This window comes from Letharia columbiana (assembly GCF_014066305.1).
Source record: "Letharia columbiana isolate WasteWater2 chromosome Unknown Sc0000026_s0, whole genome shotgun sequence".
Classification (NCBI taxonomy): Eukaryota; Fungi; Ascomycota; class Lecanoromycetes; order Lecanorales; family Parmeliaceae; genus Letharia; species Letharia columbiana.
In genome coordinates, this window is record NW_023501068.1 from 162,541 (window position 1) to 183,869 (window position 21,329).

The following is a 21,329-nucleotide window of genomic DNA, read 5'->3' on the forward strand; positions in this document are numbered from 1 at the left end:
GCCCGGTTAGGTAAGGAAAAACCAATCGGCAGTTTCAATTCCTTCACTGACTTGGTGCTCTAGCTCAATCGTAAGAAACATCTCGATCAATCTTCGTAATTTTCACTAATAGCAAAAAAAAGGGTAGAGCGTGTACGTACTAATAATCTAATATGCGAAGTAAGACAATATCTAACATGAGATAGGTGACTCTTAATCACAAGGTATATACCGACCCAACTATTAAAAGCAAACAAATTCTAACAAGTTCCACAATCAAAGGTTGTGGGTTCGACCCCCACATCGGGCTCATTTTTTTGTGTTTGTTTTGCCATTTCTTTTCGTTAGTTGTGAGTCATGCTCATGTTCTTTTCCCACTCGATGGGCTATGCACGCAAGCACTCGAGATTAATTGGCCTCATAGTATCCAGCCAGACCTCTTCTCTAATAGTCACATTGTCTGGTGGTACGCATGCCTATCACAGAAGATATGTCCCAACATACAGGTCGTCACCGCATCATGGGAAGCTCGCACAAAGCGGTCCTCGTGATGACGGTTTTAGAAGTGGCTTAAGCGTATTCTTGACCTACCCATCGGAATCGCCAGCCGAGTGAGGATTGAGCTCGAGCTGGGATGATTTGAGTTGGTGGTCTTGACTAAAGGAAAGAAGAAAAATTCGCCAATCGGGGATGATATTTGTCGCGGCTAAAAACGCCAAGAGTGCCAAGGTGCCAAGAGTATAGCCGCCGCTACCGCTGTACCTGACCGCCAAAATTGTAGACTTTGAAGTAGGAACCGTGTTTGCTCCAACAATTTCAATCATTGAACCCATATAATCTGAATACCTCCCAAACACACGCTCTACTTCAACCATAGGCCTCTAAAGTCCTCCATATCCTGCAATAGAAGCCCAACAGATCCAAGAATCTCCAACGACTGATTCTAAAGTACATTTGTGACTCGAGCGCATACTCGCATTTTGGCAAAGAAGCGCATGTAACATCATTCGGGTTCTTTTGGCTCCCACAATCTCCAAGTCTAGGTCCTGTAGTGTTCATGGACAATTTATGGCAGCGCCGGTCGAAGTAAGCTTACACCAGCACCAATTGCCCCCAAATACTGACTTGGTGCGTTCGACAGCTCCAGCAAGCTTGCCCTCTCCACATCCAACTCAAACAGCGCCAACAAAGAGAACACAAAGTCTGAGAATTCTCGTCCATACCAACCTGCGAAGCGCTTTGGCGGCGGGGAAGGGTCTTTTAGCAGCAAATCCAATCCATTTAATGGCATTGCTCCCTTAACAACCACGAATGCTGCTTCGCCTACAAGTGGTGCCTCATCAGCTTTTGGTCTTGGATCTGGGGCTTTTGCATCATTTGGATCTTCTGCGAAGACACCAAGGACTCCAGGGACTTCTCTTGACTTCGGCAACTCCACACCTTCGACTGCCGCTGGCGAGAAGCGGGAGAAGGAGAAAGACAGCGTTGGGTCAGATGTCAAGACGAACCCCTCAGCATTATCTTTGAACAACAAGTCATCCACTACACCTTCAGAGCACTCTCTTAAGTCCACTTGGATCGTATGGTACCGACCTCCAACGTCTAAATACTCCGACTACGAAAAATCGACTATACCTCTCGCATACTTCTCTTCTGTCGAGGCATTCTGGACAGTTTACACTCACCTCAAGCGACCATCAACTTTACCCTCAGTCTCCGACTATCACATCTTCAAGAAGGGCATTAGGCCAGTATGGGAGGACGACGAAAATAAGAGAGGAGGCAAATGGATCATCAGGCTGAAGAAAGGTGTCTCGGACAGATACTGGGAGGATTTGCTTCTGGCAATTGTGGGCGACCAATTCGCTGAGGCTGGTGAGGAGGTCTGCGGTGCTGTGTTGAGTGTAAGAAGCGGCGAGGATGTGCTGAGTGTCTGGACGAGGATCGATGGTGGGCGTAATATCAAGATTCGGTACGTCAACACCAATTTCTCTATCCCGCCATACGCCGTACGTCTGTTCACTGACATCCCATCCTCTAGTGAGACGATCAAGCGCCTCCTCGCTTTCCCCGCAGACACCAGCATCGTCTGGAAAAGCCACGACGACAGCATAGCCCAACGCTCAGCAATCGATCAAGCACGCCATGAGAAGGGTACTGGCTCTGGACCACACCACGGCCAAGCCAAGAGGAGGGAGACCATCAATGAAGATTCGGCTCCGGAGAAGCCAAGGGGAACAGCAGCATGATCCCTGTGTAGGGTTGTGTACGATAATTGATGAGTTTCAAAGCGACTGCATGTATGTCATTAGCGAAGCCACACTGTTTTGCATTTTCGATGAGTATTGATTGGACTGGGCATATCCTGTACTAGTACTGCAGGTTGGATAGCTGTAACTCATCCAGTCCACAGGCCACGGTCCACAGACCACAATGCACATGATTGATGTGTGGAACTTACTACGGGAGACGGCGCGAATGAAGTGATTAAGGGCAGTACTGAGATTATCGCGCTTCTCCGACTTAATTCACTTAAGGCCTGCTGCCTGACTGTAGCCTTTGTTCAACAGTTTACGAGCCTTGCTTTCGGTCTCCTCGATGTCCCACCCCTCTAACACGGTAACGGCCTGTCTTTTCTGCAGCCAGAACAGGCGAAGTGCAAATGACCGTGCTCCATCTCTGTCTGACGTTACACGTTCAACGTGTATCATTTGCTTGACTTTCCCAGTGTCACCATCATTGGATGAGAACTTTTACTTTCAAAACATATCTCAGCATGGATCCAGAAACTCCGGACGCTGAGTCTATAAGTGCCAAATTCGTGGATGTTCGCGGTATTAGAAGAGGCATGGAGAAAGTTGCAAATTTCCGCAGCAACAAAGCTAACGGAGCGGCTCTCGGTAAGTCCCGGCGCTTGATGTCTTCATGCATCAAGGCTCCTCAAGCAACAGTTATCATTTCACCTACACAATTCGTAACTTCCACTCACACTTCGACCACCAGACAAAAATACACACCTTGAAATTCATCTCAATGCTGGAGAAAGGTCGACACAATCGCTCCTGCCAGAAGTGGATCGGATGTCCCGCTCTCGACAAATTTCAAACGCAGAAGCGGAAAAAAGAGCTTACTTTGATCAACTTTCGGCCCCTACTGACGAGGAGATTCGACTTTTAGGAGGCTCAGGGTATGAGATCCTCGGTTGCTCCAGGGCTCGAACCTAGTACTGATTTGGTCCTTCAGCAAAGATGATCCAGAAGCTGTTTCCATCGCAAAACCAGTAACAAGACATGGTGGTATGTTCGGAAAGGTTGGTTTCGGTCTGGTCGGTGACCTTTTTCAATGCTGACTGGAGGAAGATGCTCCCGAGAGGACTCCCGAGAGGGCCTCAGCCAAGGAATACTCTCTCCAGAGATCCATTCCCTGCCGGCCCAGCAGTGAATCGGAAGGCAGCGCCCAACCTAAACCCAACAGGTGGAACTCAGCGAGTTTTAGCAGTGGAGATACACAGAGGGAGCAACGTAAAATCTATATCAAACACGAATGAGCGGGATGAAACCCTTCCTACACCCCCTTCAGCCAAACGACGGAAGTTGGATCGCCAGGCTAGCCCGGCAAGCTCAGGCCAGACAGACCCTTTGGATCAATTGTCACCCCATGCAATATCCTTCCACGCTAGCCAAGGCACCAGCCAAGTCCCCAGTCTAGCTCCGTCTGCTTCTGCAAATAGCCAGGTATCGGGCCTCCCACTGAAGAGAAATGGTTCCTCCGAATACAGAAATTTGGAGAAAATGATGGATAGTAGACCGAAAAGCAAGAGGCAGCGTCGTAGTGAGAATGGAAAGCACCAACCTGACCATGACCTGCTTCCATCATCACCAAAACGTTCACCAATGTCCAATCCGATAGACATATCAGGAGACGAGTCTCAAATCACCAACACCAATTCAAAATTTGCCCCCCGTCCTACGTATCGGGGTACGGCTAGGCAGCCACCTCCTACAATTAAAGGTACCAGTTCAAACACTTCAAGGTCACTCAAAGAGCAAGGCAACCCAACACAATCCCCTTTTTTCAACAAGCCTGGGCTTCCTGCACCTCGATCGGACGGTAACGTCAAGCAGAAGCTTGTTACCCAGAATTTAACTAGAGAAAAGTCTCCAGGCCTTGCACAGATTTTCATTGCTACCGATGGCACGCGTCGTGGCTCAGATGCCAATGCCAGCTCCGACGCGGATGAACTTCAGTCGGCACCAACCACTGTTGGGCAAAACGCAGATCCGGATGCGGTGTTTATCGCCAAAGACATGCGTTCGACAAGTCCTTCGAAGCATTCGTCATCAACCCTCAGAGCTACAACCCCCATGGACGATCTTGCAGTCTGGGCACCGAGCACAGTGAAGTCGGATTTCGCCCGCTTCAATGCCAAGAGCCGAGATCGTGGACGTCCTTCCCGTCCAGGACCTCTTGGCCAAGAGGCAAGGCCGCCCTGGTCCGTTGCTCTTGCTGCAATCAGCCTTCCGGGAGCTCTTTACAAAAATGAAGACCTTGGCCTTGTGCACGACCAGAAACAGGAAGAATACTATATCCAGCAGTGTGGCGAGCGTATCCGTACCACCCACAGTAGTCTTCGAATTCAGCCTAAGAAGTTGAACAGAGTCGTGTGGGAGAATCCGGGAGTCAGGGTACGCCTACAATCGTCGAGAAGCGGGACGGAAGATAACGTCTTGGATCTCGAACTCGCGTCTGAACGCGATGTCCCAATTCTACTTCAGCGACTACAGAATCCGAGGGCCCTCGCCGTGGTTGGCAGGTCTAGGTATGTAGTTGGGGCACTTGAGGGGTTTGTCATGCACCAAATCTAACAGCTTCAAATAGTGAATACATGCAGAAGATTTTCGAGAAGAGACGATCAGAGCTGCGCACCCTACATGGTGCGACAAAAAGCTATAGGCCGGAAGAAGTAGAGATAATTACCTATAGCAGACAGCGTAACGATTCCAGCAAGTACCTAGCCCCTTTGGACACTGACAAGGCTAGCCGCCAGCAGTCAAAGTCTTCGATAGTCGATGAGCTGGTACACAATGCCACCCATGACACTGACATTGCCGCTGAACGGCCCGAACCGCGTGTGCTAGCAATGCCTGACGGGCTTCCAGAGGAAAGTGGTATCAAAAGAATCTTTGCAAAAGTCAAGCCAGCCCATAATGAGCATCTGAATCCGCGGCGGTCGACCAGAAACTCAGGTGTCCATGACGGCGAGAGTCTCCTCTCAAATTTGGATGGGATACCCGAGAAAGAAAAGTACTCCGTGAAACACGGTCTAGGTGACCCCTGGAAAAGGCCTCTGACGTACCCCAAGGTTGGCAAGAAGAAAACTACTGTGGAGTGGTCTGATCTTGAACGTCTAGACGAAGGTGAATTCCTCAATGACAACCTCATAAGCTTCTACCTACGCTACCTAGAACAAAGACTTGAGGAAGAGAGACCAGAACTTGCCAAGAGAGTTTACTTCTTCAACACATTTTTCTTTGCAACTTTGACAAACACTCACAAAGGCAGAAAGCGTTTCAATTACGAGGGTGTGCAGAAGTGGACTAGGTCTGTGGATCTTTTCACCTACGACTACATCATAGTACCTATTAACGAACAGGCCCATTGGTACCTTGCTATAATTTGCAATCTGCCTGCTCTGGATCGCGACTTGGCAATGCCTGAGGATGAGGCTACTTTGCCAATCGAAAATGGTCGTGCCGTGTCAAAGCAAGGACCAAAAACGGAAGAGCGTGCATCAAGCCCTACAGATCAGCCGGGTGGTGACGAGTCCGAAAACTTATTTCCAAGTGCGAAGGAGCCAAACGAAAGGGATACAAGGAATTCGTTCTCACAAATGAGTTTGGACAATGATGCAGGATTGGCTGCAGGCGACGAACTAGGTCTCTACGACACCGACGGCCCAAAAAAGGCACGTCCGGCCTCCGAAGATAAGGAAATGCTTGATTCCCAGATCGAAGATACTATGCCTGGATTTGCCGCTTCTACGGAAGCTGAGAATCATCCAGCACCCTCCGAGGGACAAGGCGATGAGGTAAAAGATCTTATCGAGTACCAACACGAAGAACCCAAAGCTGCAGCGAAGTCCAGAAAGAGCAAACGGAAGGCGCTGCCAGCCCCGATTACCAAGGTTGATCCAAATAAACCAGCCATAATAACGTTCGACTCACTCGGACAAGCCCGCGGCCCAACTATTAGGATACTCAAAGACTATTTGCGTGAGGAGGCCAAAGCAAAGCGCGGCATGGAGTTTGAGGAGTCACAGATGAAGGGTGTCAATGCGAAGCGGATTCCTCAACAGGACAATTTTTCGGACTGTGGCGTGTTCCTACTCGGCTATGTGGACACATTCCTCAGTCTCGAGACAGATCCTAAGGATTTCATCACGAAGACTATCCAACAAACACATGAGGAAAAAGATTGGACAAAGCTTGTGCCCGGTGACCTACGAGCAAGCGTTCGCAATCAAGTCCGAGAGCTGCATGAGATCCAAACGAACGAGCGGAGGGAGGAAAGCGCTAAAAAGTCAGGGAAGGTCGCTGGAATGGAGGATAAGAAGCTAGTATCGAGCCCATCGCGTGCTCCAGATCAAGCGAAGATTGCCCAAAAAGGATTTGGTAAAGCCAACGGTGCGGAAATGGTCCCAACCACGACGAGCAAGGTACCTGAACCTTCCTTGTTGGGCATCTCAGGAACAGAAAGTGGAGCATTCGAGACTACCCGCCGCTGTGAGAAGGAGAATCTTGACAAGAAAGATGATGTGCTCGAGGAACTCTTACAGACCAACGAGCGAGAAATGCAGAAAAGCGCAGAATATCAGCGTCTGTACAACTCAGACCATGACGAAACGGATATACACGATGGTGGGGTTGACGAAGAGGCTCCAGCAGTTCAATGGGATGACCCGTCTGTCATCGTGGTCGACAGCCAGAGCCAGCGAAGGGTGTCAGCTCCTACAAGCATTACCTATCCTTCGTTCTCCTCGGCGAAACAGAGCTACCCTGAATCGAATTACTCCAGGATAGTCAATCCCGTTCCACTTTCGTTCGAGAAAGAAAAGTCTCCTAAGTTACCGAGCGAGATCCCAGACTCACAAAAATCCAATACATCGCATAAAAATGCGAAAATAACGAATACACCAGCTACGATCGTTCCGGCTACCAATGCGGACCCAGCACCAGTCTCAGCAAATTTCACTATCATCTCTGACAGTACACATGGGCTGTCTGACCTGCAGGGTGAGCGTAATGAGCGCTCCAAGCGTAGAAAAAATGGCAAAGAAGATCGAAGAGAAGTTGAGGAAGCACCGGAGAAGGAGGACATGGTTTTCACGATTGAGAAGCCATCAGAACGGCGCGAAGAGCGCAAGGAGCCGCCGAAGCGGAGGAAAAAGTCTGCTAAGGCGGCTTCAAGCGACTTTGAAGAAGTCCAGATTCATGTAATCGATGACTGATGACCATTTTCACTTCACAAGTTCAGGGCTAATTTACCCATTGCTGTTAGCTATGGCATGGCGATTTGCTTGGTTGCTAGCATAGCGAGGCGCCTTCACGGGTCTTCAGATCTGTTAAGGCGAGGATTTGAGCCCACATACCCACCTTTTGAGGTTTTAACGATAACGTAACAGAAAAGATGATTTGCTGATGATCTTTCCCCGTCTCCAAGTCATTGTAGAGGATTGGGTGAGCCAACAGGTGCGATGAATAGGCCAAATTCACGAAAAATATTCAACTGTATTTCAAACCAAACATCCCATATTCTACCTACATTTATCAGTACATTGCCTCGTCTCAAGAGTCCTCATCTGAGGAACATCAACCCCCAAGCTCTCATCGTTCCACACTCTCAGGCGTCGTCTCAAAACTTGACCGTCCACCCCTTCCCAATCTCCATTCCCGGATCTCTAATAACAGCCCAGTTTGCGGCTCCTCCATCACCCTGAAACCACTTCATCTCCACCGTCCTCGTCTGCTTCGCGCCCTGCTCTTCAACCTTCACCTCGCTTCTCCCCTTCCATTCCATCGGCGCACCAATAACAACCATCTTCTCGACGCGCACAGCAGTCATCGCTGTAAGGTAAGCCTTCCTCTTCTTGCTTGGTTTCGACATGTCAGTGTCGGCTGACAGGTCGCTAGATTTAAGGGTACTAGAGGAGAAGCTGAAATGGCGGTGGATGTAGGCACCGTCTTCGTAGTCATAAGATTCACCATCGTCGACGTAGAGGTCGCCTTCTGCTTCACCGTTACTGCCAAGCGCGATGATTAAAGTGTAAGGATCCCAACGCATCAAACCGCTACTGCGGCGAGGCCGATCCTTGCGGGGGAAGATATGGCCCGCTTTCATCAGGAGAGGGATTTTATCCAATGGTGCTGGTATCGCGATAGTGCTGCCGCTACCAACGTGGGTGCTGTAGGTGAAATAGTCATAGTATGTCTCGCCAGGAGGCAAATAGATGGAGACGGTCTCAGCGCCTTCTGTGACGACAGGTTTTGCTAGTAGGCCAGTGGAGCCAAGGTAGAATTGGTCTTCTATTGCGAACGCAGCTTCGTCGGAGGGGTGCACGTAGTAGTGAGGTTGGAGTATGGGAACGCCGGAGACAGAGGCGGCGTGAAAGGCTGTGTACCAAGCTGGGAGCAGCTGGTAGCGGAGACGGAGCGCTTGCGTTATGATGAATGTGTAGGGCTCACCAGCGAGATATGGCTCACGGCGACGGGTGTCGATGTGGGCGTGGCCGCGGAAGAAGGGGTAGAAGGCGCCGGCCTGGTACCAGCGGGTGAGAAGCTCTTTGCTTGGGTTGCCGAAAAATCCGCCGACGTCGGCACCAGCGAAAGGGAAGCCAGCGATGTTCTGAGTCAAGATCATAGGGATTGAGGCAGCGAGGTGGGACCATTCGGCTTGGTTGTCGCCGGTCCACATGGCGCCAAGGCGTTGGGAGCCCGAGTAGTAAGAGCGGGTGAGGACGAACGGGCGGCGGCGGGAGGCTGGCGGTTCGCGGGCTAGGAGCGCGTGGTAGGTAGCGTTGACAAAGGTCATGCCGTTGATGTTATGTACGTCGCGATGTTCCCAGTTGCCGTGATGAATATTGTCTTTTGGCATGGTGGTTTCTGGGCCATTGAAGACTGAGGGTTCGTTCATATCGTTCCAGACAAAGGTGTTTGCAGCGGTGCCTGTGAAGGATGAGTAGGTGAAGAGAGACTTCCACCACTCAAGGGCGGCGGGATTGAAGCAGTCGACCCAGTGTGACGATCCTGGCCAACACCAGCCTTCGTAGAGATTATTGTCCTTGTTCTTGACACCAAATGATTTGGACTTGAGCTCGTCTACCACCAGGTAATTGCCTTCGTTCTTGATGTGTGGGTCGATAATGACGACCAGTTTCCTGTCATGGGAGTCCAATTGCTTTTCCATTCCCAGAGGATCCGGGAACGTGTGAGCATCCCAAGTGAAATACTTCTTGCCGTCTGTATATTCGATGTCGAGCCAGATCACATCATAAGGTATCCTGGCCCTATCCATCTTCTTGTCAACATCCCTGACATCCTCATCTGTAACGTAGTTCCATCTGCATTGGTGGTACGCAATTGCAAATTGCTGGGGAAGCTGTGTGTATCCTGTGAGCTCACTGTATTGAGAGATGACGTCCTTGGGCGTAGGGCCAAGGAAAACGAAGACATCTAGGAGGCCACTCTCGGAGAACCAGTGAGTTTCGGTGTCAGTCTTGCCTCCAATACCAAGACTCAGCGGATTACTTGATACCTTCCGCTTGACGATGTCGATCCAGGTCTCGGCGGCGTTGAGCCAGAAAACGCCCACAGTGGAGTCCTTCCGGTGGGCTTGCATAAAAGGGATAGCTCCATACAATGTCATAGGGCTGTCCATCTCGTACTCGAATACGTCGCTATTGTATAATCGGTATGGTTGCTCGTAAGCGTCGGACCCACCCCTGGGGATTGTCAGTTGATCCATGATTTCAAACATCCATGCTGTCCATACCGAGTTTGCTTCAGCGACAGAGAGCTTGCATGTCCTGGAATACCATATACGTGCTCATAGCCCGGGAACGTTATGTCCAATCCAACGCTTTCAGGACCCCTGGGTTTTGAGTCGGTATTTCCACCAAATGTCTCTTCCCACCAGGTACTTTCATCCTCGCCTTGCTCGACTGACTGCTCCTCTTCTTTTGAATCTTCACCTTCCTTGATGTCCGGCTTTTCGACCTTAGGTCTCCACTGCTCCATATTCATCAGACCCTTTCCATTGAGCTTCACGTGTAGCTGGTCGTCCCGGAAGAAGTCGATTGAGAATGGAGAGTGGCTTATGACCGCCCTGTACCGATTGTTGGGACCATAGTTCACGACTGTCTCTTTCGAAGAGGTGTCTGCTTTAGCGGACTTGTCCAGCTTCTCTCCGCCAACGATGGCCCATTTCGAAGCTTCATCATATCGTTCTTTTCGAGCTTGGCTTCCATGTCGAAGCTCGATTTCACCTTGTCGTCGCTTCTTTTCATCAACAGTAATCCTTGCTGCCCCAGATTGAAGGAATGTAATCATCAGGGAGAGTTCTACAGACTGGACACCCTCCCCCAAAGACTTTAATAGTGTCGCTGTAATATATCCATTGTCTATCTTCAAGCTTTTCGAAAAGAGTGTGTAAGGAGAGGTCCATGAATTGCCCAGCGTGGCCACATTGTCTGCATAGGCTCGGTTTCGCTTACAGAAGCCGGACTGTTCGCAAGTCTTGAATCCCTCATGCTTTACGGTGACTAAAAGCACACTTCATCAGCGAAACGGGACTAAATGTTTGGATGGGAGGTAGATGCATACATGCTGACCTGAAAAGACAGAAGACAAGAAGGAGAGGGAGCAATTGCCCCCATCCTTGAGCTGGAAACATAATGACCATACGTTTCCACCACAACACGCGGCCCAACGCCAAAGGAATCACCAGAAGGGTGGGATATAGACTGAAAGTTGGAGAAGTCCTTCCATCCTGTTCATCAGCCTCCAAACAATTGGACCGCTGCGGTAAGTGCCGAATGCCTAACCGTACTTCGACCCACGGAAGCTTGTCGGGCCGACCCCCACTCAGACCACCGAGGCACCCCCATCGAGCCTGCCAAGACAACCAATAAATCCACAAATGGAGAACAAAAATATTCCAACTTCCACACAAGATCCTCCCATCTACAAGCATCTCAACGCCAAAACACAAGGCCTACTTCGTCAATCGCACAAATACAAGGAAGGCCAGGAAAAATCTGCAAATATGTCTAACGAGCAGACGTAAGTACCGAGGGCAGACAGACCAAGGAGGGGCCAGTTAGTTGGCGGTGAAGCTCACAATTATCTAGATTCATTGCTATCAAGCCAGATGGTGTCCAAGTATGCAATTGACTCATAGGCTCCTCGGTTTTGCTGTTTTGAGACCCAATGGCAAGGCTTGACCGAATGCTAAGCCTGCTTTCAACAGCGTGGACTCATCGGCGACATTATCTCACGATTTGAGAAGCGAGGGCAAGTTATACCATGATCCTGTAAGAAGCCAGTTGAGCTAACGCAAGATGTAGCTACAAGCTTGCAGCCATGAAGCTGGTCTCTCCTTCAAAAGAGCACCTCGAGAAGCACTACGAGGATCTCTCCGACAAGCCCTTCTATAAGGGCCTCGTCACCTGTACGCAGCTACCTCAACGTTCCGATCTACGTTATAGATATAGACCGGAAATTGGCTGACGTTCTCGATAGACATGCTGAGCGGGCCCATCTGCGCCATGGTCTGGGAGGGCCGTGATGCCGTCAAGACTGGCCGAAGTACGTGCAATCATCCTCCCTCAAGATTCATCACCAGCAACTGACCATCACAGCCCTGCTAGGTGCTACGAACCCTCTGGCCTCTGCCCCAGGTACTATCCGTGGGGACTACGCCATCGTGAGTTCTCAATTCTTGGAACACCGTAAGACGCAGGAATGTGGCTGATTGAAACACAGGACGTTGGCCGCAACGTCTGCCACGGCTCCGACGCTGTCGAGAGTGCGAAGAAAGAAATTGATTTGTGGTTTAGCAAGGACGAGGTGCTGCAATACAAGCTGGCTCAGCACGACTGGATCTACGAGAAGTAGAAAACCTGATGGCCGCATCCAGTGATATATGAAGGAAGCTGTGCGTGCTAGTTACCGGACAAAGCGAAGCGTCATACATAAGCGGTGAGACGGGATTAGGACGACATGGTCTAGATATGACAATGGATAGAGCTATCATTTAAAAGGAACCTGAAGCTTCGAACAGAAACTCGATTGATCATTTCATATATTTGGGTACAAGAGGTGGCAGGATTCGTGCATTCATGGCTTACTGATTTCCACACCTGGTTCGCTAATATAGCCATTATACGCTCCGTTAGATGCGCGATCAGGGGGCTGGATGAAGCACTCAAAAGAGGTGAAGAGCTTTATAGGTCGGAGTTTTGAATTCCAGAATCGGAATTATCGCGGTCAATTCTCTTGGGTCTGTTTTGAGTTCACGCATTTTCTCTTAATCAAATTGAGCACCACATTGCTATCTTTTCCTTACAAAAATGATACCCTACCACTCTCACCTTTGCTCAGTCTTCCCAGTGATCCCATCGAAGGTTTCTATCGTCCAATTACACTGTCAGACCATGCTCTATTGTTAGTGCTCCCTAAACGAGGATATACCGGTGCTAGCCATTGAGGTTTCTCCACAGATCAGCTACATGGAAGAAGCTTGGCTTGTGATTACTGTAGTCCAGAATGGCAATCATTGAAACCTGAAAATGGTAGCAGTTTTACGTGTCTTGCACTGAATGGGCCCAATCTTTTCAAGGACGACTTTCTACCCTACTGTCTGGCGAATTTGTCGCTTCAAGGCGGTCCGTCTGATAACTCATCTTCCCTCTCCACCCGCCACGATTCATTCCCGAAGTATCTGTTGAGGGATTGGCTGGAGGTGGCTAAGCATGCTGTTTCCATAATTTTGGACTCTGTATAATCTTTGTGGCGACGCTCTTGTTGCTCCAGTCCCTGTATAGATCCAAACACCCTCCCAACAGCGTCTTGTCTTTGTTCAATAACCCTTTCCACGTACCTGTGGACCTAGCATCCACAAGACCTTTCAGACCTACGACAAAGTCTGTCAAGAGCCCGAAGTCCCAGCTGCCAAGACACGAGTTCGATGGAAACGTGTAAGTTGGAAGGTTTAACAAAGCGTGATGATCAACAATCCATACGGATACTTTACGGAACTTTCGCCCTGGGGCAATTGCAGAACCAGAACGACCTCTGAACAAAGCCGGTGGTCCTACTGGTCCAGCATGCTGACCCAACCCAAAAATGTACCCTACGAAACTGATCCCAATGGATGTGTGCGTGCCGTTACTGGATCGACTTCTTTTCGCCCACCTCAAGGGTCACTACCGATTCATGAGCGGGCGACGGATTGTCTACATTCTCTTTGAGGCGGCTCAAGAAGCATCCGCTTTGTATGATTCGAGACGTACCCAAGTACGCTCGTCGAGGTCTGTAAGACAGATGACATTCCGCCCGAGACCCACAAGGACGAGTACCGCTACCGACCAATCCCCGCCGAGGTGATTCCGCCCATCGGAGAGAATCGCCTAATGCATCTGTACGGTCATCCCGAGGATGCAGAAGGTACTGAAACTCTGCCTCGACAAGGTGCCCCGGAAGCTTCGAGGGCGGTTGGGAGTGTGTCCGCAATGTGGCACGGGGCTGGGCTGGGGCATTCGTTTCGTGGAAGGCTGACGTTGGATAAAGCTATGGAGTTTGGGCTTCATTGGGCTTTTGACGAGTATGGCATTTGGCATTGCTTGGGCTTGTCTATGAATTGATGTACAGGGAGGCTTTGGTATTGCGGCCCGTATGATGGCTGGCTTGACGTTGATGACTGGGATCGTCCAGACAGCCTTGGGACCCAAATGAACTGAGAACGATTGGATATCACGACGGGCGTTTTTACAGAAGGTTGCAAACTCCAATTGGTATACCCAAGGGCCTGACCCGATACCCCTATCACGTCTGCGGAAAGCTATTTAAACCGCGCCGGTTGGAGAGACAGTCTCCGAATAACTTTGCACGGAAAAGGTGATGCGGGACGCAAGCTTGGACGCAGTGAGGTAGATTAAAGGCGAGAGAGACCGACTCGATGAATTTTCTGTCTCTGAACGAGAGACTATCATGGTGATACGCTAGGATTCAACGGTGCGATGAGAAACGCCAGGTGTTTTCACAGATACCCCGGCCTTGCTGTATTTTCAGACGAACGACGCTTTTTTGATCTTCTTCCTGCTCTGTCAACGTGCAGTCCTGCAAGGCTGCACCAGAAGCTGAGGATGTGGAGTGCCAGACCGTAGATCCCAAGGGAGGAGTGGTGGAAATTTTGGTGTTTTCTGTGACTTTCGTTTACACTCAGCGACGACGGAGCCGGAGCATGTTTTGCCGCTGTCTTGGGAATCTTTTGGTTTCATACATCTCATGCCGCCATCTTTGCTGGGTACAGACCACTCGATCTCCTTGACTATGTTGAGAGCGTTTCCACAATGTGCTTCGTCGGGTTTTCTTTCAGCCTGATGCCGTCCAAGCAAGCAAGATGCAGTCACCCCACCATGGCTCTGCATGGGCAGACAGAAGAACATTCCAATAGATGCACAGACCATGTAGGCTTCGGTCGGGTCATTTAGCCACTGAACTGTGGGTATCTTGAATATGAAAGGAAGGCAAAATTGCCAGGAGAGGGGATAGCGTTGAAATGACCCAACCCTACGCTCCGCGAAATTTTTGATTCTTCGCTATTCTTGAATGAATCACCTTGGATCTCATTATGGAGACCGAAGACAACGCTGGCTTGAATTGATGGTGACTGATCTATGATCCGATATTTAATATTTATATCGCTCGGCAGTGATCCCCTAGGCCGCAGCATCTTTAACCAAACTTCATATCGCTGTCACCTTCAATCAACTTATACCCATGTTCTTGAACACTGACCAATTCCACCGAACCGTGTTCCCTACATTTTAATTGCACCCGTATGCCACTCGCAGTTTTGTCATGAGGGGCAGCCACCCAGACTGATTCGCGTTCCTCGTGCGCCGCGACCACCTTGTTCGCGAGCTCCTTTCCACCCATCGAGCTGGCAACAATAACCCCTTTCAGATCATTGTAGTCGAAGAGGGGCAGGTTAGCCCAGCATCGAGTCCTAAACATCTCTTCAATGAGGATCAGGATCAAGAGCATGTTGAAAGTGAACAGCGAATACACATAGCCTCGAGTGCCAACCAGGACCGCGCCAACGGTGAGAGTCCCGTTTGTTACTTGGGATGAATTCTCGTAATGAAGTACTAGCTGGGCGCTCGCGAAGGCCAACAGAGAGTCGTCGATGAGAGATTTGAGGCCTTGCTCGATACTATACACGGTAATGGAGACGTTATTGGTGCTATCCGGGCTGGAGATATCGGAATCAAAATCAGTGATGTTCCAGTCCTGGTATTTCGTATTATTTTCGTAGTATAGGATCTCGTTCTGGATGAGTGAGAGAAACATTTCTCCGAGGCTGGACGTGTGTAATGAGGTGTCTAGCACAGAGAGATCATTCAACTGTCGCAAAGCTCGGGTTGCGATATTGCCTAACCCGGGTTGCCCTTGTGTAGTGTAGTTGCCACACCCCGTAGTCGAGTTTCCGAGACTCGCGAGCGTATCCAGGAGTGTGTGGCATCTCCACGCGGTAAAAGTCGCATTATTTTGGGCTGTGGGATCCATGTCGGGAGCAAAACCTGCACGATCCACTGTGATGACTGATGAGGACAGGTTGACGCTAATGTCGAATAAAGTTGGAATGAACGCAACACTGCATTGAGTTTGATTAAGGGTCAGATAGGGTCCGACCTGGGTGTTTCCTGTAGCAATTACCACAGTTCCTTTCCCAGTTGAGTTGAGATCGGGGTGGGCATTCATGGACACAACGTTAGAGTCATCAATCGCACTATACTGCAATTGCCAAAACAATGCTCCATCTATTTAGGAATCAGGGTCAGCATTCCTATTCCAGGCAACAACGCGAGCCATAAGCCAGCTTCAAAGGGGTATTAAGGGCTTGTGCTCTCAACAACGTCTTCCAACTCCAAGAGCGGTTCCGCATAGCACGACATTGCTTAGGAAATGTACATACCAGGAGTAGCACCTTTTGCCCAGTAGATATTCGGAATGTATTGTGGTTCATCTTGAACAGCGTCTGAAGGGGGCATTATGCCCCATTGAGAACTTGCGTTGACACTGCAAATGACGCTGGCATTGTAGCCAATTTCCTGGTACTGGTACATCATAGGATGCCGATACCCTTTGCTGAATGATTGCGCCAGGCCTAGAGATGACCCTACGCCATATGAGCGTGTGCTGTACGTGTATCCAGTCTTGTCGCTCCGCGGACGCTTGCCATTGGCGTCTTTGTCGTATATGACGCCAGCGGCGGTGTTGATCATCGAGTTACCCCTGTCATAGGCAGGGGTATAGGAGAAAGTTCCTAACGGAGAGCGAGTCACAGGGTGTGGGGCAATCGGTGTCCATGTTTGATTCCAGGCTTGCCCATCTGGATCAGGTGCATAGAAAGGCACCGAGATCTCCGCAGTAATATTGCGAGACTTGATGATTTCGGAGTCAGCGTTACTCTTTCAGGAGATGTTCGGAGTCGGGAGACATGTCTTAGGACCAGAGCCCCTTTAGACATGTCTGACAATTCATAAGACATCGTGATATGGGGAGAACTGCTTCAAAAGGTAAAACGTACGACTAAATTTGGCGTGAGAGCACCGGTCCACAGTGAACCTACTCCAAGCGTGAGGGCCCAAACAATGGCCAAGGGCGCTGAAAAGGTGAAGGGTAAATCCAGGTCTATGCTGATATTCGAAAGGGCTTTCCACCACTTCAGACGGTCGAGCGTCGGAGCCCATTGCGTCAAGAGAATTCTTGTTGAGAAATTGATTACCGAAGTCAATACGTAAAGGTGTGCAAAACTGAAGACGCTAGTCAACAAGCTCAGAACAGCTTGGGTAGAAGACCGATGTGTGGACACGAAGTCGTAAAAATCATTGTCGATAAATGGAGGTTGATCAATGCCATGTAGGATTGCGGCGGAAAGAACGGTTGTAATGATCAAGCCTGGGACAGGCAGTATCTTACCAAAGAAGGATTGCTTCCCAGTCGCAATTCCCTGAGGCATGTTCCATCCAGTCTGTGCCTTGTGGTACTGCCATGTTTGTATATATTTCTGAAACCATGTCTTCGGTTCGTATCCTTTCCTGGGAGCATGTACGAGTACGGCTTCTCCATGGTCATCAGCCATTTGTAAAGGCTAATTGATCGCTTCCAGCTGCGTCGAAGTCGTTAGAGTAAAGGAAGCATAAGCGCTGAGAAAGCTCCATATATAAGTCATGGGTTTGAAGACAGAGTGGGATGGACGTGTATTTGCAAGATGTAAGAAGGACATGGTGGAGGAAGGCTGAGCGGCTGATCGGATCCAGTGCCAAACTGCATATCAAGCCTCTTATCTCAATGCTTGCTCGCGCATGTGCCAGAGCCTACAATTCTATTCGTTAGATACGACCTTTGGGGGGGTTCCAAATGTGTCGCTCGATGTAGCCTTACTCCCTTGGAAGCCATTGTGGGGGGGACTTGTGGGGGCTGTGTTTTGCCAAGACGGTCCACTACGCCGCCGCCTCGCCTTTCCTTCTCGTGCTCGAACTTTTTGATGATGGAAACATCTTGACAGGCGTCCTCTACGTACGAGTATCTTTGGCTCTATCGTGGATGTCTCTCTCGTCTACCCCGTGATTATCTCTATCTGATATTCGTGAGCGCCATCATCCATGATCATTTGGAAGCCTCCGAAAAATCATCTTGGACATCTTCAATAGAGAACCTTGATCTACACAGCACTTTCCAGTACCTCCTTCTCGCTCTTACCCTTGACCTCCAGCTTCCCTCCAATTTTGCCATTCACACCTCTCCCACCCGTCGGATCTTTCTTCCTCACCGCCTCATCAACCTCTACCGTTATGACGTTAGCTGTGCTCTTCACCATCACGTGTCCGACACACCTGCAATAGAAGGTCGCAATTCACCTTCATACTCCTCATCGTTGCCAATCCATCTTCCCATCTTTTCTCTGCTGAACTCCTCAAAGTCCCACTCTCCGTCTTCTAAACCTCTGGTATCTTCTGCCCATACATATGTCTCTGCCTCCATCTCTTCTCCCTCATTTCCTTTCTTATCTCTCAAGTGTAGTCGCAGCCGGATCCGTTCGTACTGGCTGCCTTCAAAGAGATCGAGGCGCCATTGGTCATCGCGGGTGAGACCTCTGACGTAGGTCCCTCTCACGCAGGCTCCAGGCTCGCTGGATGGAACGATGGCCGGGTAATCGCAATCGCGAACACGGCGGCGTGTGTATTGTGGAAGGGTAGCAGGCTCTATGACGAGGCGGTTTATCTGGGATGGAGTTGGATTGGTCGTACTGTAGACAACACGATAGAGGACTTGGGGTGCCATCTGTCTAGGCTGTGAGCTCCACTATGAGGTGAAAGTTCCAGGTAACCATACCAAGGTTCCTATGAATGCACAGTTTTAGCATGCTTGCGGAAGACAGTCAGAGCTCCGAGTCTTACCGTAGAAGAAGGCGCTGCAATCAGCCATGGCGATTTTGGGTATCGTGATGTGGTAGGAAGGCTTCCAGCTGGTACATGTCTGCCACAGCTTTGCCTGCGATCTCCAGGATATAACTCTTCAAGTACTCTTTGGAAACTCGGAGATAAACAACATGGTTTATCGAGTAATCTAGCCGCTATCTCCAGACGCGCGTTTATCTGCTAGGTTTTTGTCCTACACAGTACACACCCTTCTACTTTTTTACTGAGTTGGAAGAATCTCTCCTTACACTACTCAATCGCTTGAACAGGACAGCAACGTAGCTAGACAGTCTGGTTTGAGCTACTTTGCGCTACGTCCTGAGGTGCAAGTCAAAGCTCTCAGCAGCAGGCCGGACTAGCACGTATAATACCATAGAACATCGTTTGATACTCGGTGACCGCCCCAGAGCTCACCATGACCCAATTTGAATCCCTGCCTCGCGAAATACGAGACCAAATCTACGGCCAGGTGCTCATCAGCCCATTTCCAATAGAGTTCAGTAATGTCCTTGGTCCCATGGTTTACGATCCTGACCTCCTAGGTGCTATGGCCATGCTTTTCGCCTGGGCATCGAATCGCCAAATCGCCGACGATGCCTGTGAGATGTTTTACCAACACAATACCTTCCTAGTGCATTGTGAGGACCTACCCGCATTTTTAGGAGCAAAGATCCACAGAATGTTGTCAGTTGATGTCAGTCAGTCCATGCATCAGCAAGCGCCTACATGTATCCGGTTGTTCGACATCAAGGAGTGGGTAACAAGTATCGATGTGGTTATAGAGCAGGACAATACGAGATATTCCAGATATCTCGCATATGAGCTTGGGTATCTGTTAGATTGTCCACGGCTACGGAAGCTGACCGTCAAAGCCGGACAGACTACCATGATGAACTGGGAGGAGGAGTGGACAGGTGTGCTCAAGGAGCTTCAGTCAAAGATAGGCCGGGGACTTAAAGTGATCTAAGCAAAACCATGGTTGGACCTCTTTTATCCCAGACCAATCAAAGATTTGGAAGCTTCATTCGCTGAAACAGTTTGGGAAGAAACTGATGAGGGTGGTGATGGAGATGTCGATGACCCTGAAGAAGGAGTCTGAAGGGGAGGCGGAGAATGATGTAACAGCAAAATCTCAGGCCTCTGCTGCATTAATGGCGAGCGGAACCCATAGCTTTCTCACTGCGATGTTGGGAGAAAGCCCTCCTGGTGTTAAAGCGCATGTCTTTTACCCTGTGCCGTCTCACCTGCTACATAGTTTGCTCCAGTACAAAAGCGAACCGTATCGCGCCAGTGAATATTTCAGGACATCAACAACATGGCTTGATTGGACACAGTCTCACAGTGGAGGTATCATGCCTTGGCATGTTTGATTTGTTTGGGTATTTCCAAAATTTGGTGACACCTCCTTGTATGGGGACAGCTTCGCGGTTAAGGTATGATACTCCTCTATGCAGCCCAACGGACTAAGTTTTCGAGTGTTTTGGTGCTCCCTCAAACATCATATCTACACAATTTAGGAACAGCAAGATATCAAGCTACGCCGACGAGGTCGGAAACCAGCGTTTTCGAAGCAACAGATATTCCCATAGCGCCTCTGACCACCGCTCCCAACCCCAAAACCAGAGTCACACTTGCTTCTTTGCCCCGTGAGCTTCGAGACGAGGTTTACGAAGAAATGGCCACCGTGCACAAGATCATTGGCAAACAGTGTAATAGAGATGTTGGCTGCCCCGAAGAGTGGAAGACAATGAGGGCCATGTTTCGGGCTAGCCCTGTGTCAGAGAGTTTTGCGATAGAGGCCTATGAGACCTTCTTCCGTATTAACACTTTCCAAATGGAGGGTAAGAGTCATGCTTAGTAAACTCGCAAAACCTACTATGTCAGAGGGCATGGATAGTCAGACATGACGGCGTCCGTGCGTAGGATTCTGATTGAACACCCCATCCGGACCACTTGTCCCCACCCGAACCCTCTCTTCTGCGCACTTCGGACTCCAATTTTTCGATATCCTCTCGATTCCTCATGATCGCAGGCTAGCTGCCACCGACAAGACACTCTGCGCAATTACGCAAGCGTGTCGGGAGCTCATAGAGAAGATTGGTGAAGGGTCGATGTTTGAACCCAAATACCCACATGACGAAGGAAAGATCAAGTACTGGGCGCAGTACCTGAAGGTCTATCAGGAGTTCAGAGAGACCATGGCCAGATATTGAGAATCTGCAACATCTTTGCAACACCCATCGCTCCCAACCTTCGCTCCATTGTTAGCCGGTCGCTCTTTTTCCGGCCACCCGAGCTTACTCCGTGTGCATAGCGATGTAGAATCTCGACAGCGTAAGCAAAAATGCTAGTAACGATAAAGGATGCATCGGGGAAAGCGTCACACTCATCTCAACTCTGCTGACGGTGCTACTCAATTCTAGCATCTTTCTTGGCCACTTCATAGACAGTTGGATTTGTCTAGTGCCTTCTCACTAGATCTATGCATACACCCTTTGCTGTACCATTGTTTTTTGGGTTTCTCAAAATCTGGTTCTGTCCTTGTCCAATATGTCGGACTCACAATGATCAACCCCCAATCTGCCAC

At 49.7% G+C, this 21,329-nt stretch overlaps 7 protein-coding genes across 7 annotated transcripts; 4 read left to right on the forward strand and 3 right to left on the reverse strand.

The window, feature by feature from the left end:
- Positions 1 to 1,036: 1,036 nt before the first annotated feature.
- On the forward strand, positions 1,037 to 2,228 carry HO173_007789 (uncharacterized protein; the record flags this gene model as incomplete). Its single annotated transcript, XM_037309689.1, has 3 exons — positions 1,037 to 1,065; positions 1,121 to 1,951; positions 2,021 to 2,228. The coding sequence occupies 3 exons, from the start codon at positions 1,037 to 1,039 to the stop codon at positions 2,226 to 2,228; spliced, it is 1,068 nt and encodes a 355-aa protein (XP_037163366.1).
- Positions 2,229 to 2,755: 527 nt separating this feature from the next.
- Positions 2,756 to 7,486, forward strand: HO173_007790 (uncharacterized protein; the record flags this gene model as incomplete). The annotated part of the gene is made up of 5 exons (XM_037309690.1): positions 2,756 to 2,879; positions 2,983 to 3,166; positions 3,223 to 3,289; positions 3,339 to 4,798; positions 4,858 to 7,486. The coding sequence occupies 5 exons, from the start codon at positions 2,756 to 2,758 to the stop codon at positions 7,484 to 7,486; spliced, it is 4,464 nt and encodes a 1,487-aa protein (XP_037163367.1).
- A 404-nt stretch (positions 7,487 to 7,890) lies between these two features.
- Positions 7,891 to 10,926, reverse strand: HO173_007791 (uncharacterized protein; the record flags this gene model as incomplete). The annotated part of the gene is made up of 3 exons (XM_037309691.1): positions 7,891 to 9,976; positions 10,027 to 10,795; positions 10,857 to 10,926. The coding sequence occupies 3 exons, from the start codon at positions 10,924 to 10,926 to the stop codon at positions 7,891 to 7,893; spliced, it is 2,925 nt and encodes a 974-aa protein (XP_037163368.1).
- Positions 10,927 to 11,172: 246 nt separating this feature from the next.
- On the forward strand, positions 11,173 to 12,149 carry HO173_007792 (uncharacterized protein; the record flags this gene model as incomplete). The annotated part of the gene is made up of 7 exons (XM_037309692.1): positions 11,173 to 11,315; positions 11,384 to 11,414; positions 11,503 to 11,546; positions 11,600 to 11,703; positions 11,775 to 11,840; positions 11,894 to 11,958; positions 12,018 to 12,149. 7 exons carry the CDS (start codon positions 11,173 to 11,175, stop codon positions 12,147 to 12,149), a joined length of 585 nt encoding a protein of 194 aa, XP_037163369.1.
- Positions 12,150 to 14,990: 2,841 nt separating this feature from the next.
- HO173_007793 (uncharacterized protein) lies at positions 14,991 to 17,403 on the reverse strand (the record flags this gene model as incomplete). Its single annotated transcript, XM_037309693.1, has 3 exons — positions 14,991 to 16,078; positions 16,234 to 16,702; positions 16,849 to 17,403. The coding sequence occupies 3 exons, from the start codon at positions 17,401 to 17,403 to the stop codon at positions 14,991 to 14,993; spliced, it is 2,112 nt and encodes a 703-aa protein (XP_037163370.1).
- Positions 17,404 to 17,985: 582 nt separating this feature from the next.
- HO173_007794 (uncharacterized protein) lies at positions 17,986 to 18,749 on the reverse strand (the record flags this gene model as incomplete). Its single annotated transcript, XM_037309694.1, has 4 exons — positions 17,986 to 18,107; positions 18,182 to 18,605; positions 18,657 to 18,664; positions 18,722 to 18,749. 4 exons carry the CDS (start codon positions 18,747 to 18,749, stop codon positions 17,986 to 17,988), a joined length of 582 nt encoding a protein of 193 aa, XP_037163371.1.
- Positions 18,750 to 19,157: 408 nt separating this feature from the next.
- Positions 19,158 to 19,709, forward strand: HO173_007795 (uncharacterized protein; the record flags this gene model as incomplete). Its single annotated transcript, XM_037309695.1, has 1 exon — positions 19,158 to 19,709. The coding sequence occupies one exon, from the start codon at positions 19,158 to 19,160 to the stop codon at positions 19,707 to 19,709; it is 552 nt and encodes a 183-aa protein (XP_037163372.1).
- Between the last annotated feature and the right edge of the window lie 1,620 nt (positions 19,710 to 21,329).